We start from the raw sequence: 19,055 nt of genomic DNA, 5'->3' as shown, positions 1-19,055 counted from the left end.
ATATCTACAAGCTAAATGCAAATTTTAAAGTGAAATTTATCCATGTAAAAATTCCCAATAAAATCCTTGTCAGAGTCAACATTACATGCAGATTTAGAAGCAGAAAATATGAGTTGTGGCCAATACACGTTGCCTTTTATATAGTATAAAAGGTTATGATGTAAATTTTTAAAAAATGCAGTTACTTTAACTTGCTTGTCAAGTTCCTGCTTAAAGATGTCCTGTTTCTCTTTTAGTAAATTGTCCTTTACCTGTAAAAAAAAAAGCATAGGATTACCTTCTCCATAAATTAATCTGTTAGAATTACAAATTATTCATGTATCTGTATAAGGAATTGGACTCTAATAGTAAACATCTATCAAAACCTTATGCGAAAATAGTCCATGCTGAAAATGTAAAATATAAAAAGCTGTTGCCGAATTAAATTTATGGGTGCATTGACATTGTTCAAATACCTGGACTAGATGAAGAAAATGAAAAATCTGTCTTCTAATAAAAATTCTGACTGAAACAAACATGACATACTGTAAAATAATTTTATATAACTTATATATTAGGTCAATACAAACAACTGACCAAATAACTATTCATTCCAATGCCCCTGTAATAGATTAGTGGGCATGTAGAAAAGTGTTCTTTACAGTGTTAAAAGTCAAAACTTTGAATATTCAACCACACAAAGTAGTAATGGCAAGAAAAACTAAAAAACGTATTTAAACATTTATCTTTTAACTGTAACTATCTACAGCTACAATTCCTGCTACTATATTAAAAACCGTGCATGTTAGCTTTTATGCTCACAAAGGAAATTGAGGAATTTGGGTCAAAACTGCCCACAAATGCAACAGTTGATTTTGTTTCCTCTCATGGACCAAATCTAGGTCAGGTAAGGCCTGAGCTTGGCGAACAGTTCTTTCTTCAATATATGAAACGCTATAACTATTGTATATGTTGCTATGAGGTTAACGTAAACAATGTATTTTGGAAACAATATAATGCACATCCTAGTATTTTGGACAACATTTTTTAAGTCTAAAAGTTGCCATATGATTTTTTTCTATTTGAATGTACGCAAGAGTTAGATCCAGAAGTTAGTGCCAGCTCTTTAAAAGCTTACATTCGAAACAATAATGAAAGGAATAAAAGCTAGATAAACAGAAACAGCCACACTTTTGGACTATGTCTTGCAGTCTAATTTTGCATTTTGCAAGAGTGATGCTGTTTTGAAAAGAAAGCATACATGCTGTTATTCTTCTCATATAATTAGAGATGAGTGAACGTACTCGGATAGGCACTACTCGTCCGAGTAATTTGCTTTATCCGAGTATCTCGCCGCTCGTCCTGAAAGATTCGGGACGCTCCGCTGCTGACAGGTGAGTCGCAGCGGGGAGCGGGGCAGAGCGGGCGGGAGAGAAGGAGAGAAAGATCTCCCCTCCGTTCCTCCCCGCTCTCCCCTGCAGCTCCCCGCTCCGCAGCGCGTCCCGAATCTTTCAGGATGAGCGGGGAGGTACTCGGATAAAGCACATTACTCGGACGAGTAGTGCTTATCCGAGTACGTTCGCTCATCTCTACATATAATCCCTTTACATAGAAGCTCAGTGTGTCATTTTAAGCATCTGGACATAAAAGTTGAAAATGACTAAAGATAAACTTTATAAAGACTCATTATATATTTGTTATTACTCACGGCACCAGTAAGATCTATTAATTCAGCCCATTTATTCCTTAAGTCTGCTACATCATTTACTTCTTCCCTTGGGATACGTAGCTGATAGGACCTGTAAACAGAAATAGTTGTGCATTTTGTTTTAAGATATCTGTCCTATATAGATTCACATCTTAATATTTAAAAACTTAATTGCTAATTACTTGAAAAAATGTAGGTCACATAAGAAATTCTTTGGTCTAGTTTTAATTAACACAAATGCATGCAATGTTTTTGGTATCAAAGTATCATTCTTTGCTTCCTAAAAATCAATTTTCTCTAAGGGTGACTACCCACTACAGTTTTTTTTCACAGCGAAATTCGCTGCGTTTTTTTTTCTGCAGGGGTCTATGCGACCTGTAATGTTAAAATTGCGATTTCACGGTAAATTGCGATTTTGCACGATCGCAATTTTAACATTACAAGTCCCATAGACCCCTGCAGAAAAAAAAAACGCTGCAAATTTCGCAGTGAAAAAAAAACTGTAGTGAGTAGTCACCCTAAGATTTGAGGGGTTATCTCAGATACGTTTGCACTGAATATCATGTAAAACATCTTCTTAAGAAACCCTGTAAACTAAAGTGTCTTGACATATTTAATGTACATATATATTTAGTATAAACCCATTTAGAACCAGACACTGCAAACATACGGTGCCTGCATCTTTAAGCCCCCTGCTTCTGTAATCAATCAGAAGAAGCAGGACAGGTTGTCAGCTGTTAGTAACAGCTGTTAGCCTGGAGGAGAAGGCGGGAGGGTTTTTAACCCTTTCTGTCTTCTCCTTCCCCAAGTACACAGTGCTCAATGAGCGCTGTGTACTAAAAAGTGAAAGTGGAAGTGTGACTTCCAGTACGGGAGCCCGGGGGTCACGTGACTGCCGGGATTCCCTGTTACAGCAGAGCTGCAGGGTCATACTAGACCCTGACCAGCTCTGCAAGTGACTAATGTCACTACAGGGGATGTTTTTCCCTGTAACTGGGGCTCCTATTGATGCCCCAGCTACAGTGGAAAAAATGCCAAATTGAAAAAAAAAAGAATGTCCCTACAGAGGTCTTTTATGATGTCATGGGGGACATAGATAGTAAAAAAACATCATTACATACATACATAAAATCATTCTTTTAGCTTTTAACCCCCAATAAAACTAAAAAACGGGGGAAAAAGTCAGTGAAAAAGATATAAAAAAATAGCCATAGGGCAAAAAACACAGCAAAAATAATTTTGATAGCTAAAGGAATAAAATAGGATAGTAAAACCGCCACATGGGTAAAATCCCTAAAAAGTGTCTGGTCCTTAAGGTATAAAACAGCCTGGTCCTTAACGGGTTAAGTTTCCTCAATGTGTCATACCTGAAAATATTTGAGATAAAGTGATGATAATGTAGGAAGGGATATTTCTGATAGACATTAGTCAATCTTCATGAACAACACAGCTAAGTACTTCCTAGCTTGAAATGGTTGACACTGGTTAAAAGTAGTTTGTCATCAGATAGTAGATAAAATCTTTCTGACAAAGCATTAAAGCATTTACATACATATTTAAACATGACTTATGTAATGCCAATTATCTTCTAAATGTACTGTGCATTCAAACAAGGCCACCTCTCACGTTCCTTCTGTCTCATCTATTGCTTCAATATGTTCAGTTACTAAACAAGATGAAGATTTAGAGCACAAAAAAAAATCCAACCATTTTTAGTAAAAAAATAGCAGTGTCTGCATAAAGATAGATGAATAACAACTCACAAATGACCCTAAATTAAAATCATATCTGTAGGCTAAATGAGGCTCTGATAAAAGCCTGGAAGATTCCTTCCTACTGATGCAATCAGTAAGAGATACACTTTAGAGAGGACTTGTTACCCCTCCTGACTTGTCTGTTTTTTAGTAAACACTTGTATTCTGCTCCAGAATTGTTATTTTATGTAGATTATCAACCCTTTGTTGTGCCATACTGGTGTTATGCCTTTTAGAAATTTAAGAATATATTGACACCCGGGTGTTACCATTCCCCTTGGCAAAAGGGTGTGTCCCTACACAGTTTGATATTGTGAGCACTGATTGGACACTGTCATACTGCTCTGGGACAACACCCCTTCCCTCCACCCCACCCCCTCCTTGCCCAACCGGAAGCACCCAGCAGACAATTTCTAGGAGAAATAGCAGCAAAATGGCACAATGCAGAATTATAAAAAAAAAGATGCTGCACAATTATTATATTATAGGGTATACAAGTATTTACTAAAACAAGCATGACAGGAGAGGTGACAAGTCCTCTTTAAGGTTCCATCGAGTTATGCTTTCATGGTCCAAGAACCAGGAGACGTTTTAGCACTATAAAGAAGCTGTACATTACAGATGTGTTGTTAGATGCAATAAATGGGTCAGCTCAATAATAAGCAAATATATTCTTTTATAATGATGTTCTGAAATATCCAATAAAAGATAACATTTGTGCATGACATTGTTCCACTAGCTACAAAGTCAAGTCTTTGTACGCTAATCTGCTGAAATCAGTAATGACAAACGGCAGATACAACTCAGGCCCCATTTAAAAAAAGCTACATTCACCATATTTTCAGTGGTGAGTAAAAGTAACCAGTATTTTCAAACAAAGAATCATTTGGCAGGTTAGGCTAAGTTCACACCTCCGTTAACATTTCCATCTTCTGTGCTATAATAGCAGCAGGATCCATCATATAACAAACACCAACCCTGCCAAATGGACCCCTTGACTATAATGGGTTCTGTTGGGTTTCTATCATACTATTCATCTTTTTATAATCAATAAGCCGGCACATCGCAGTGCAGAGGGAGAAGACTCCGGATGGGTGAGTATAAGGTCAGTACTGGGGCACGGGTCACATCCCGCTGCGTGAATTCTTGCAGTGGGATCCGACCCGGCCGTGTACAGGCGGCCTATATGTGAGGTCAAGTGAACAGGTTTGCAATCCCCTATCCACACAGATCATGTTCCTGTCAACATTAATGCAGAATAATCTCTATTTCAGGAAATCTCTTTCTCACTGGGACAAATAGATATAGAGCTATTTGTTTTGGCAACTTCAGTGCAGATGCCAAAGTTTGTGTTTATAACATAGCCCTATTCTGTAGATAAGACATAGCCCTAATCTGTAAGGCCCAATGTCCACGGGCGGATTTGATTTGCAAAATCTGCATGGGTGATCCGCAGTTCAAGCCGCCCATAGAGAAGCATGGGGCATTCGCACTTCATTTAAAACCTGTGGATTTGATTTTAAATGATTTGCAGATGCCACGCGCAGATAATAAATCGCAGCATGCTCCATTTTATCGCGGATGTGGCTCCATTCATCTCTATAGGAACTTAGAGATTTAAATACATTTGCGCATTCACCGCAGATTTGAAGGTTAAAATCAATTTTAACCCACCAAAATCCACCAAAAAGGTGGGGGAAAGGCTGGGAGGTGTGGTTGCGGATTTTTTCCAGAGCAAATGATCTGCAGTGCATCCGCGTGGAAAAAAATGCAATCCGCAATCTCCCATAAGCAAGAAAAATCCGTTTATCGATGACTCACAGTGAAGACACCGCATATATTCGCATTAAAATCTGCGTGTGCCATAAACATGAGGCCTTAGACCTCATGTCCACGGCAAAAATATGGCCTGCACGGATTTCTGCTGCAGATTTCCGCAGCGGATGCACTATTGTCTTTTTTTTGCATTTGGGAGATCAATTGAGATAGAGGACAATTGAACCCATCCGCGTGTGATATGTGTTAAAATGGAGCATGCTGCGTTTTAATTCCCGCGTGGGCAATCCGCAAATCACTTACCAAAATACCATCCGTGGCTATTTAATTAACCGCAGATGGTTAATCATATCCTATGAATAATTTTATATGCGGATCACGTGTGCGGGAGACCCGCGCGGATTTAATAAATCTATTTTTTCCCATGGATACTGGGCCTTGGAGTCTTGAAAAGCAGAAGCTTCAGTGGAAGGCAACATGTGTGCTTTCTCTTTTTCTTCAATCCTTTTGTGAATCCTACAGTAGGTCTCGGAAGAAGAATTGGAACATCCAGTTCTAGTGTACCCAGTTTGGCCCTCCAAAGATCGATAGCTAAAGATCCGCCAAGTAACATTATGTCCAAAAGTTCCATAGGATCTCACAGTGGACTGCTTTTAGGACTCAAGAGACCTTAGTTTGGAACTCCATAATTAAGGTGGCTCACTGTCGTAGTGCGTTGTTCACCATTCCAAATTATCTTATTAAGCAAATAGATTGATTTCTCTTTAAATCCATGCACACCTGCTGCAGAGTGTTTCTAACCTCTTTATCTTTCCAGTTGCAACATAATTAGAGGTTTGATACTGGGAACACTTGAAAACAGCAGGTATTGATATAAGCAAGTTTAAAGCCCATTCTTTAAGAAGTGTAGCTTTTTCTACAGCAGCTGCTAAGAGGATTCCCTTTCATACACCAATAAAGAAATTACTCACTTGTGTTGGCCTGTATACATATCTGATCCGTCACAGGAAGAAAAAAATAGGAACTGCGATACCCCTTAAGCAGGGATGGAGAAATTAATGAGCTATGCTGGATTTTATCTGTTATTTTGTTTTGTTAATGTAAATAGGTGTCATGAGAGATATCTTCGAGTCATTCCTACTCTCTCCTACTGTAAATGGGCCATAACTTGGCTCTTTTCAAATTAGCATTGTGGCTTCCATTTATAATAGAAGCCATAATAGATTCTAGTGACATTCAAGAGATTGCATTGACTTACAAGGGATCTGTCAGTTATACAATTGTGGTGTTAACCATTTTGATGGTATGAATACCACAATATGTTGCTGACCTTCCTGTCAAATGCATCAGAATTCCTGATGCAGGCTTCTATGTATATACTTTAAATATACACATAACTGGTGTCTTCTATGTATACCTGAGTTGTTCATATGTAATTTCTATAGGTTGGTACACTGCATCTATTTTATTTTCCATATTTTGTAGGTCTTCAAGTAGTGTCAAAACAGAGTTTAACTGCTCCAAGCTTTCTACTGGCATTGTAAGCTGCTGCCATGCTCTTTCTCGACTTTGTAGAACATGTAAAAGTTCTTTCTAAAAGAAATGGAAGATTACAAAGTTATTATTGATAGTGCAAATAATATATTCTACATTTCAGATCAGTAGAGAAAGTACACTTACTTTTACGCGCTGATGTAAAATAGTTGCATAATGAGACTTCCAGCTTTCCACAAAACCTTTTAATGTCTCCTTTATTAATGAATAATCAAGAGAAATACAGCCTAACTGCAAAACCTAGTAAACAAAATGCAACATGTATCAATAGCGTACAGCATTAATAGAATAGCAGCGCTGTGAATGAAAGGCATTTATCAAATCTAGATGACTAATGCTAGCCTTAGTTATACACTAACAAGGGTATCAATATTTTTACATGTTGCTACATTTGTGTGAGCATGCATGCAAACAAACGTTTTTTATCTTTCTTAATAATCAGAATTGTGTCTACTTGAAAATGGTTTACGTTTACACTTAGCCCCAATCCTTTTAATGGAAAATTAACCTACAGCAAAGATGACAAAATTGAGATAACATCATCATGAGATTATGTTTGTTTAACAATATTAGATACCTACATCAGAGTATTCCTTAATCTGGTCTTCAATCTTGAGAAAATGTTGTACTTCTTTGTGCATTACAGCAAGGCTTGGATTGCTAGCTAAAAACTCCTGACTCTGTTTATACATGTTGTCCTCCCACAAGAAGTCATAGGAGCTTAGAGTGAATACATGCTTCTTAACCACAGGAGTTAGCTCTATGAAAATAAAAACAAAATATCTGATATCATGTACAGTTTTTAATATTGGTTAAAATAGTTAAAGGGGTTGTCCAAGATAATATTTTCTATTAAAACCAGGTTCCCCATGGTAAAACATGGCAAACCAGCTAATACTCACCTCTCCTGACTTCCTGCAAGTCCTTTGTCAGCAGCTCCAGGCCTCCTCTGTAACTTACTGTTTACAGGCTGCAGCAGCATGTGTAGGGGATATAACAGGCTGCTGCAGCCAATCACAAAGCTCAGTGAGTGAACGCTGAGTATTAGCTGGTTTGCTGTTTTTTTGCCATGGGGAACCCAGTTTTAACAAAAATTATCTGTGACAGCCCCTTTATTGATAGATAGTTATCTTCATGATATGCTATAAGAATTAACCACATATGATTTTTATAATGCACCAGAGGATTGGAATTTTGCTGACATATTGTTTTTATATACTAACAACAGATTAACCCTTTAAACTCACACACAAATACATCACATGCTGTAAAGGTGTGTAAGTGACAGGACTCAATCCAAAACTACCTCTAATTGATTCCAAAATCTTCAGTGTAATGTGCTGCAGCTCCTCATCTGTAGCCATATGCATGTGGAATGATTGTCCTTTGTTTTCTCCTGACCAGAAGCAGAGACAACTACTGACATCTATGATGGAAAGAACAACCTGGTACAAGGCATCTTCAGCTACGTCTATAGAAGGCTCTATCAGAATATTTGGTATCTGAAACTTGAGGGACAACTTAAACCTGGGAAATAAAAGAAGATATCTTGAGTATTTCCTACGAATCCAATCCATAATGTATGAAATAGAAATAATATTTTGTGAAGTGATCAAAATCAACCATTTAATCAAATGAAAAAAATCTGACTATAAAATATAGTTAGAACTCCAGGTAAACCACAGGGAAACATTACATGAGAAATTTGGCTTCGTTTTCAAGAAAGAAACTATACAAGTTGTACAAATATTATAATTTCACCTAAGTATTGTGATTAACTGCAATACAGTCATTTGAAAAGTAAGGACACCCCCGTGTAAAGCACTTTTTATTATTTAAGATACGGACATATCAATCTTTAATCATTTTTCAAAGAGTGTAAAAAATAAAATTGATGCAATTGAATATAAAAAAGAATTCTTTTTGCAATAATTGATGTGAAAAAAAAATGTAATATTCCATTTTCTTTATTGAAAAATGTAAGTACACCCTTATATTTAAAAACAATTTTTAGAAAGAAGCTAAACAAACTAGATCTATATGAGAGGTGTTCAGGAGGAAAACATTGTGTGAATTTGATGAAAATAGACAATTTCAACTAAAATAATGAAATAATTATCATTGGGTGAAACTTTACAATGACCAATTGTCATCAGCTAGAAAGAAGTCAACTGTGTTTCAAATTTTTGTCCAATGGTTGAACAGTTTGTATATGAATAATTTTTCTTGTGTCTAGACATCTTGTTCATTAGTTGCCCGTATCACTGAATTTGTATGGCCAGTTTAAACAATTCTAACAGCCACCAGGTGATTATTTGCTCAGCAGTTTTTCAACCATCATCCTACTTCTATCAAATATGTATGGCCATCTTTAGACATGAACACGGAATTACCAGGACTTTTGAAACAATGTGTTCCGGGGCGGAGGCAGCAAAGATAGTTATTTGCTCATGATAGCAAGAGACACATTTAGCAATTGTAACCAATTGGCGGTGAACATGTTATGGGTTGGGTCTGCTCTGTTGGATCAGTGCATTTGCAGTACATCATCATAAAATCCACTATATAACCTTTGTACCAAAGGGTGTTTTAGGTTAAAGGGGTTTCCAGAGAAATACTATTCATGACCTATCCTCAGGATAGGTCATCAATAACTGATCCACAGTACAGAGCGGTGGACCATAGCGAATCAACTATGGATTACCTATCCTGAGAATAGACAATCAATAGTATCTCCCTGAAAAAAAAACATTTAATGTGAGACATCTGTCAAAAGACTAAAGTTTAGCCAGAAATAAACCTAGCATCATTAGAATGACTCTAAACATAACAATAAGGGTATGTTCACACAGCAGATTTTTGCTGCAGGTTTGATGATGAGATCAAGATAAGCAATGCCTAACATACACTACTGTTCAAAAGTTTGGGGTCACATTGAAATGTCCTTATTTTTGAAGGAAAAGCACTGTACTTTTCAATGAAGATAACTTTAAACTAGTCCTAACTTTAAACAAATGCACTCTATACATTGCTAATGTGGTAAATGACTATTCTAGCTGCAAATGTCTGTTTTTTTGTGCAATATCTACAAAGGTGTATAGAGGCCCATTTCCAGCAACTATCACTCCAGTGTTCTAATGGTACAATGTGTTTGCTCATTGGCTCAGAAGGCTAATTGATGATTAGAAAACTCTTGTGCAATCATGTTCACACATCTGAAAACAGTCTAGCTCGTTACAGAAGCTACAAAACTGACCTTCCTGTGAGCAGATTGAGTTTCTGGAGCATCACATTTGTGGGGTCAATTAAACGCTCAAAATGGCCAGAAAAAGAGAACTTTCATCTGAAACTCGACAGTCTATTCTTGTTCTTAGAAATGAAGGCTATTCCATGCGAGAAATTGCTAAGAAATTGAAGATTTCCTACAACGGTGTGTACTACTCCCTTCAGAGGACAGCACAAACAGGCTCTAACCAGAGTAGAAAAAGAAGTGGGAGGCCGCGTTGCACAACTAAGCAAGAAGATAAGCACATTAGAGTCTCTAGTTTGAGAAACAGACGCCTCACAGGTACCCAACTGGCATCTTCATTAAATAGTACCCGCAAAACACCAGTGTCAACATCTACAGTGAAGAGGCGGCTGCGGGATTTTGGGCTTCAGGGCAGAGTGGCAAAGAAAAAGCCATATCTGAGACTGGCCAATAAAAGAAAAAGATTAAGATGGGCAAAAGAACACAGACATTGGACAGAGGAAGACTGGAAAAAAGTGTTGTGGACGGATGAATCCAAGTTTGAGGTGTTTGGATCACAAAGAAGAACGTTTGTGAGACGCAGAACAAATGAAAAGATGCTGGAAGAATGCCTGACGCCATCTGTTAAGCATGGTGGAGGTAATGTGATGGTCTGGGGTTGCTTTGGTGCTGGTAAGGTGGGAGATTTGTACAGGGTAAAAGGGATTCTGAATAAGGAAGGCTATCACTCCATTTTGCAACGCCATGCCATACCCAGTGGACAGCGCTTGATTGGAACCAATTTCATCCTACAACAGGACAATGACCCTAAACACACCTCCAAATTGTGCAAGAACTATTTACAGCAGAAGCAGGCAGCTGGTATTCTATCGGTAATGGAGTGGCCAGCGCAGTCACCAGATCTGAACCCCATTGAGCTGTTGTGGGAGCAGCTTGACCGTATGGTACGCCAGAAGTGCCCATCCAACCAATCCAACTTGTGGGAGATGCTTCTAGAAGCGTGGGGTGCAATTTCTCAAGCTTACCTCAACAAATTAACAGCTAGAATGTCAAAGGTGTGCAATGCTGTAATTGCTGCAAAAGGAGGATTCTTTGACGAAAGCAAAGTTTGATGTAAAAACAATGTTATTTCAAATACAAATCATTATTTCTAACCTTGTCAATGTCTTGACTCTATTTTCTATTCATTTCACAACGCATGGTGGTGAATAAGTGTTACTTTTCATGGAAAACACAAAATTGTTTGGGTGACCCCAAACTTTTGAACGGTAGTGTACTTGTTTTTGTCAAAAGGAGCAATACTACTACTAACCACCTACTAGAGCAAGGCTGTACTTACCTATTTCCACATGAGGAAATTACACAACAGTTTATTTGTTGTTTAAAATGTAATGTGCTATTCTTTCTTGTTCAATTATATAATTTCTATCTTTATTTGAATTAATATCAAATATTCATATTTTGACATGTTAAAAAAAAATTATGGTGCAATTTGGCGCATTTATGCCAGATCTCCCTTTTCATTTAGCCATGCCCCTTTGTCAAATGTGTCTAAATAATTGTCCAAAAGTGCCTCAAAAATGTGGTGCAAATTTTGTGATTTCTTACTAGTAAGCTTGCCCCTATATTTAAATTTCTCCCATGATTAACTGCACATGTACACAGTTCATTACAGCATATTACAGCTTTCACATGAATTGAGTTATCTACTGTATTTGAGTCAGAACATAATCAACAAAGCAAATCAAAGTAAAAACGTGTTCTTCATTCTTTACTATGGTAAGAGGAAAGCCTAATGGGCTCAGTAAAAGTTTTCAACAAATACGATATATATAAATATATTCAAACAAATCCGCATCACCTTTGTGTGCCTGATATTTGTGTGATCTACTTATTTGCAACTGATCTCCTATTGCTCCACTACTAGACTAGGAAAGCTCTAATCAGCTCTAACTGACTTGAAATGGCCACATCCTGTAGCAGTGTACTAATGACTCATCTCACTGCTAATTTTCACCTGTGTACACTTCATGGCTGAATGATCAATTTTGTGTACCTCTCAGCAATGCATGTGGATGAATGCCAAGGGTTTGCACATACTTCTGGCATACTTTCACTCATGTGGCGTATCTCCAAGGAAGCATTCATATTTTGTTTGCTTCCTTTTCCTTCTATAAGAGGTAAAGCAAATGATATTGTTGGGGAAAGGGGAAGAGGGAAAGTGTGGTTGTCTAGAACTGTCTGGACAAAATGAATTGTAAATTAAGGGCAGAAATATTAATAACATGAAGTGAAGAAAAGAACAAGACTTAGCATGCAGATCATAGCATATGGTAGAGTTCAGGAATAAAATATATTGCCTTTGCTTTGTCATTGACTACAGATTCCTGATCTTGGTTGCTGTAGATTGGTGATGGACAATACCTTTAAGCATTTTATTTCTGTTTTTACCCTCATTTATTTCTATGTTTAGTGTCCATCTAATTAAAATTATTGCTTACACAATTATTCACCTACCGGCAATACATGCTACAGTCAACTTTATGGCATATGTCATATAATTCAACTTACCTTAACTTCTGTGTTTGAATTCTAGATCTGAAAAGCATATTTTTAAGCATATGTTCATTAACTAGATGTTTACTCTGTTGGGTGTTAGGTCCATCTGGTGCCTTATTTATTAAATTGAAGAGGCCTCTTGCAATACACTCTATGTCACTTCCTGCTAACTGCGTTAGGATGAGTAAAGAACCCAAAATACAAGTGTACACAGCTTGATAAAGTTGATCACTAATTGACTCTGAAAAAAGAAAGACAGCAGTTTTATAAAAGTCTGTGGATCTCAGAATAGAGTCTTCTTTATACAAATCATCACATTTCTTACCCAAAAGCAAAAAACTCAAACCTTAAGACTGTAAATAAAGGATGGTTCCAGCAATAGACACGTTGGTATCGAATATCAATAGGTCCTACATGTCTTTTCTTGCACCGATCTTTGAGCACTTTGCCTCATCTTAGGAAGATGATTATGGTGTCATTCGACTCCTTAGATCCTCACTAGAGTTGAGCAAACATACTCTGCCGAGCTTGATGCTCATTCGAGTATTAACGTACTCGATGGTGCTCGTTACTCGAAGAGCATCAAGCCGTGTTCGACCCCGCCCCAGTTTTGGCTCCTCCCCGCTGTGACGTGCCTGTTTTGGCCACTCCCCGCCGTGACCCAGCGTTCGTCGTTGGCAAATTTTTTGTCTGGCAGGCAGGAGAGAGAGAGAGAGAGAGAGGAATGAACCTAGAAAAAAAAAAAAAGCTTGGCACCCGACGTCCCACATACAAAAATGCTTGAGTCTCCCATTGTAGTCAATGGGGTTCATTACTCAAGTAGAGCTGTTGAATTTTACGAAAAACTCGAATAACGCGGACTCGAGCATTTGGGTGCTCGCTCATCTTTAATCCTCACCACTGCCATAAAATCCAAATATTTGCGGTGGGTACATTAAGTGACCCATCGAGCCATGTCAAAGTTCCCCATATTAAGCGAGTGCCATTATAAAGATTCAAGTGTTGCTAAACGACGTTCATAGTCTTGCGACGTCTCTCTCCCTCACCGTCGCAAGACTAAGAACGTCCCTGCTGGCTGAAGTGCCAGACGAAGAGACAGAAGTGCCGGTGGGAGAAAAACAGACAGACACACACACACCGGAGAGGGGGGAAGGAAGTGGAGAGTGGATGGCAAGGCAGAGGGGAGGGGAGAGAGGAGCAGCATGGTGAAAGAGAGGGGGAGATTCACAACAACCAATTTTCCAAACATTTTATGTCTGCATAGCGAACATCTGGTCAGTCTAGCAGTAATAAATAAGCAGACGGAAGAAAGAGGCAAACAGTTCTCTATGTGAAAATAAACATGGGAATGTATTTTGTTACTGCTCTAAACAAAGGGATAGACATCTCCAATATGTTTAAATCTATTCCATACAAACTAACAAAGTGGTTTGACATGCATGATAAAATAGAAATATTTACAGGAGAGGGGGCACGTTTGTATTTCTATGCCAGCTTCAGTACTATTGTGTGTATGTGTGCTTGCATCTGTTTGTAATAACATCATAGAGCCATAACTGATACCCAAAGTCTAGTTGCAAACTGAAAACAGAAATAGGTTTTGTCAAGAGTAATTTTCTTCCCTCATCTTTGTCAACCTTAAAGTCATTTTACATGGGTGGATTCTCAGCCTAATGTAAAAAAAATGCTGATTGACAAGCATGTCTATTGACACTCTTTTGCTTTTGTTTTACATAGTCCGAGAATCAGTGCTATGTAGATGAATCATCTTTAGTACAATTGTTCGTCTCCATAGGCCGTCTGTACATCATCCTCTGCACACATTCCCTCATTCTTTGGTTGTTTGCTGGCCCATTTACATGGGCCAACTGTCATGCCTCCAAGGTTCAAAGAAATGTTTATGCCTGATCAGCCCATGTAAAAGGGCTTATAGCTAATTTTTCAATACTGGTAGTGCTACCTTCTCAATCTCCATACTATTTATTCTGGCCAATCAAACTGTACTTATTATAGAGGTTGGTTTACTTTAAAGGGACTATATGACCACATTTTTTGGTATTAATTATAACCATTTTTCTAATTGTTTTTTTTATTTTCTGAGTGTATAATTTTTTCTTCTGTTGTCTATACATGTTTATGGGGGCTGCCATCTTGCCTGAGCTACATTTAACGGCATTAAGAGCATTTAGAAGATATGCTTTAAGGCTGCTTCATGGGCCCTTAACACAGTGGATAGTAGCTGACCCACTGACTTGTATATACTTGGCATGCTCTGTGATTTGTGCAGAGGTCATTGTGCAGGGGGGAGTAGATAGTCAAAGCTGATTACCAATAGTGAATGACGGATCCTGTGTTATGTACATGTAGATGTTTTCCTTTCAGTGTTATCCTGCCTGTGACGTTGCGGTAATGACTGCTGCAAAATTTTCTCTACAGAACAGGAAGTGACAGACTAGTATTAGGCTCCGTGGCCAGTGTGCAAAATGCAGAATTTTAGTAGAAAGACTCCTATTTTAAGTGTATGAGGTATCTATATCTGTGGTAGCTAACATTATTAAAAGGATTTTCAAGGTCAATCAACTGTTTTTCCTTAGGTTGGGCTATTAATATTGGTTGGGGACATACAGCTCTACTACATCCATCCTGATTCCCACATATGACACACACAGCTCCTGATACAGTGATGAGCCGCTGGTTATGTGATCCCTGAACCCACACAGGTGTTCCCATGACGGTGACGTAAGGTGCAGGTAGGTCGGTGTCTCCGGTCAGGACAACTGAGTTGTGTGTGACATAATAACAGCTTAGTTGTATTCTCATTGTGTTATTTTTCTCCCCCCCCCCCCCTCCAAGATCCCTAACTTTGTTCTTTCTTCTGTGGGTCAGGCTCTGTGTTTTTTTTTACTTCGTTTTATTATCATATTACAAGACAAATATTACATACATTTCTGTATAAAGACATCTCCTATATTTGTCCTTTGTCTTACATCAAAAAACTTTAGTATTTCAACGTGTTATTTTTTTTTATATCCAATAAACAGTTGAAAATAAAAAAACTAACTTTTAATATGCTTGGTTTGTTGTGTACTCCTTTTCTCCTCATTTCCTTCTGTATTATCTCATATTTATTCAATTTATAAAGTGAAATGCAAGTTCATCCATAATCCCCAGACTATTTAAAAACTTAGGCTCTGTGTTTTATATATACTGTAGGACATGCGATGACATCACCACGTGACAGAGCGATGATGTAACCAGGGGCGGAGCATGAGAAGCACACACACACACAAACACACATCCAAACAGACAAGTGGTCGTTAGTAGTTTGACTAGGCAGTGCACTGTACGTTTTGTAAGATTCATTTCAATGGGCGAAGCTGTAGTACTTTAAGCTGTAATACCAGGAATAAACACTACTACAAGTACAGATCTGTGCCTGATAAGCTATGAAGGGGTCATGAACTCAGTAGAAAACTGTGGCCCCGTTCAAACAGCTGATTGCTGGGGTTGACAAGAGTCGGACTTCCATTGATGGCATATTCTAAAGATAGACCATCATTGTTAAAGTCCCGAACAATCTTTTTAAGCCGACCCAGCTATCAGCATGAGGCCAAGCTCACACAAGCGTATGGTAAAACACTGCATATAAAACGTAGCATTTACCGGTCTGTGAAGCTGCGCAGCACCACAACTGTGATTGCGTATACTTGCACATGACAGTGTATCTCACGTATGCTATCATGCACTTACTCTCTGGTTTCTTCTTTTTTTTAACTTTCCTTTTATTGTTTCCTAGTAATATGCATATAAAGCGCTGCACATATGCTATGTAATGGAGTATGTACAGTGTCTTCATACGCACCAATAGAGAACAATATGGCTCTATCACGCATAATACATGGTAAAACAGAAAATGCTGTTTTTTTTTTACATGCAAATTATACGCACTGAATATACACAAGTGTGAATGAATCAATAAAAATCAATCTATTGTCATTGACTCCATTCACAGACTGTTATGCGGACATAATACGCAATGAAATTATGCTACTGTGACCTCGGAACAACTTCAGAAATAGAGACAGTAGTCAGCAACAGTATGCAAGAGCTACTGATTTCTGTCATGATGGAATATCTAATAAAAAATGTTATTTCATTATTATAATGTATTCCTAAGAAAAAAAAAGTGAAACATACCCAGGACTCGACTGGTAATTTCTTCAGGGTACTCTTTACAGGAATCATCCATAGATGGTATCTGAGATTTACATGAAGCTTTTTTAGCTGAAGATTTAGAAGGTATATTCCTCACATGGCCAGATGGCCTACTGTTTTCTGGAGTAGACTCCTGGAACACAATTTAGTAAAAATACATACGATCACAAGACAGGATGAAGACAACACAGAAGAAATACAGCAGACATAGTGAAACAAGTACAATACAGAGTAGAATAAATCCATGCACTCCTTGTTCCAATGTACAATAGGCTGGACGCAATACATATCCAGAGCACAAGCAACACTGTGAAGGTCTTTAATCACCATATGGCCTAAAATGTTTTTTTTTATCATACTTCACACATTTCCCATGTGCCTGAGGGTAATTCCACACGGGCGATCACATTTTTGCCGCAGGAAAATTGCTGCAAAATCGTATCTTTTATTCACTGTGTTTTGTGAGCATCAGCGATGCTTTTTTGAGACAATAATCTCACATTGCATCGCTGCCACTGCGATAAAATCATGCGTTTTTTATCGCAAAAGTCAATGGGGTTTCTAAACTTACAATTGCATTGCTTAGCAACGCGTGTTTGCAGCATTGCGATGTGATAAAATGCAGGCTCCATAGAATACAATGAGAGAATAAAAAAATAAATAAATCACAAAACGCAGAAAGATAGAACATACCACGATTTTTTTATCTCCAGTGAAAACATCGCAAGTGGGAAAGAAACCATTGACAATCATTCATTTCATAATCTGCTTTTAAACTATCGCAGCAGGCGAAATTCGCGACAAAACCGTACATTTTTCTTGCCCCCATGAAACCACCTTGAGGCTGTATCCGCACTGGCGATTTTGTCACGCAATTTTGTAGCGATGAGACAGTGCAACAAATCTCATGAATGTAGAGCCTATGCTATCCTATGGGCTCGTCCACACAAGCAATGTTTTGTAGTCTTCTGCATTGCAAGAATACAGCCGTGATTTGCTATTTTCTGTAGCCCATATTTCTTTATGGAGGCTGCTACTTTCTCACATTGCATAGCACGAACTTGTGATTTTCATACTATGTGATGCAATTTTGACATTAGAAAGTCCTATTAAGGCCTCGACTTATCACGGTGATACTGCGATTTTGTAGCGCTACAGAGTCGCATGTGGTGGTACAAAGTTGAGTGACTACAAAACGACATAAAAACCTTAAGGGTCCCGCTGTATGCATGCGACTCGTGAGGTTTTGTAGTCCATGTTTCCCTATGGAGCCTTCCTCACTGTTGCATCGCATGAAAACGTGATTTTCGTGCGGTGCGCTGCAACTTTGACAGTAGGAAATCCTCGATGAATGGCAGTGATTGAACAGATCACAGCCATTCATCAAGTGCTGGCTGTGATTGGCTGACGCTTAGCCAATCACAGCCAGCACTCGATGAATGGCTGTGATTGGTTCAATCACTGCCATTCATCGAGCGCTGACTGTAAATTGGCTAAGCGTCAGTGAATCACAGCCAGCGGTTCAAGGAGGCGGGGATTTTTGAATCCCTGGCCAGAAGAGTAGAAGATCACTGCCAGGGACCTGGGGAGAAGATGCGGCCAGGCTGACAGTACGAGACAGGTGATGTATGTGTATTTTTTTTTTCTTCTTCAGCTACGGCTTATTTTCGGGGAAGGGCTTAAATTTCAAGCCTCCCCCGAAAAACCTTGCATGTGGAGCGACAAAGTCACGCGACTTTGTAGCACCACATGTGACTTTGTAACACTACAAAGTCCCGGCGATATCGCACAGACCAGCAATGCTATATTGCTGTGACTTATTCGCATATCGCAGCGATGTCGTGTCGCCCATGTGAACGAGGCCTAAATAGCACTTTATTTTTTTGCAGTATGGCCACAAACTCGGTGTTTAACCTTTTTATGAGCGCCTACATCTAGGTCACATTATTACTTTTTTTTGTATTGTAGCAAGGGGGATACTCTTGCCTCGGGATCACTGACCTCTCGTACCAGAAATGGTGCACCACATGGGTAAAACACGACTCAGGAATAGCGTATCTCTTGGTCTTGCTCCTTCCAGCGTTTATTCCACAGCACGTCACAGCACAGCAAATCACACAATGTCCATAATGTCAGTAAGCACCCCAACTTGGGTGGGAGTCCAGGGGCGTCATCCCTGTCGGACTCTTGCCTTTCCAGGCCACCAGCCTCAGCTGTGCTTGGGTGAGTCCAGGGGCATCATCCCTGTCGGACTCTTGCC

The 19,055-nt window shown here is 38.7% G+C and overlaps 1 protein-coding gene across 1 annotated transcript in view; it reads right to left on the bottom strand.

Moving 5' to 3' along the window:
* LOC136572709 (uncharacterized) overlaps nt 1-19,055 on the bottom strand; it is a 346,665-nt gene that overhangs the window by 226,786 nt on the left and 100,824 nt on the right. Inside the window, exons 22-29 of the mRNA XM_066573580.1 lie at nt 17,123-17,174; nt 12,593-12,653; nt 8,078-8,298; nt 7,353-7,531; nt 6,898-7,011; nt 6,635-6,810; nt 1,688-1,778; nt 186-251 (exon numbers count right to left, since the gene is read on the bottom strand). Of these exons, the coding sequence (XP_066429677.1) occupies nt 186-251; nt 1,688-1,778; nt 6,635-6,810; nt 6,898-7,011; nt 7,353-7,531; nt 8,078-8,298; nt 12,593-12,653; nt 17,123-17,174 (960 nt within the window). The remainder of the gene's footprint in view (nt 1-185; nt 252-1,687; nt 1,779-6,634; nt 6,811-6,897; nt 7,012-7,352; nt 7,532-8,077; nt 8,299-12,592; nt 12,654-17,122; nt 17,175-19,055) is intronic.

This window comes from Eleutherodactylus coqui, chromosome 1 (assembly GCF_035609145.1).
Source record: "Eleutherodactylus coqui strain aEleCoq1 chromosome 1, aEleCoq1.hap1, whole genome shotgun sequence".
In the NCBI taxonomy this organism is placed as follows: Eukaryota; Metazoa; Chordata; class Amphibia; order Anura; family Eleutherodactylidae; genus Eleutherodactylus; species Eleutherodactylus coqui.
This window is presented reverse-complemented; position numbering and strand designations above follow the sequence as displayed.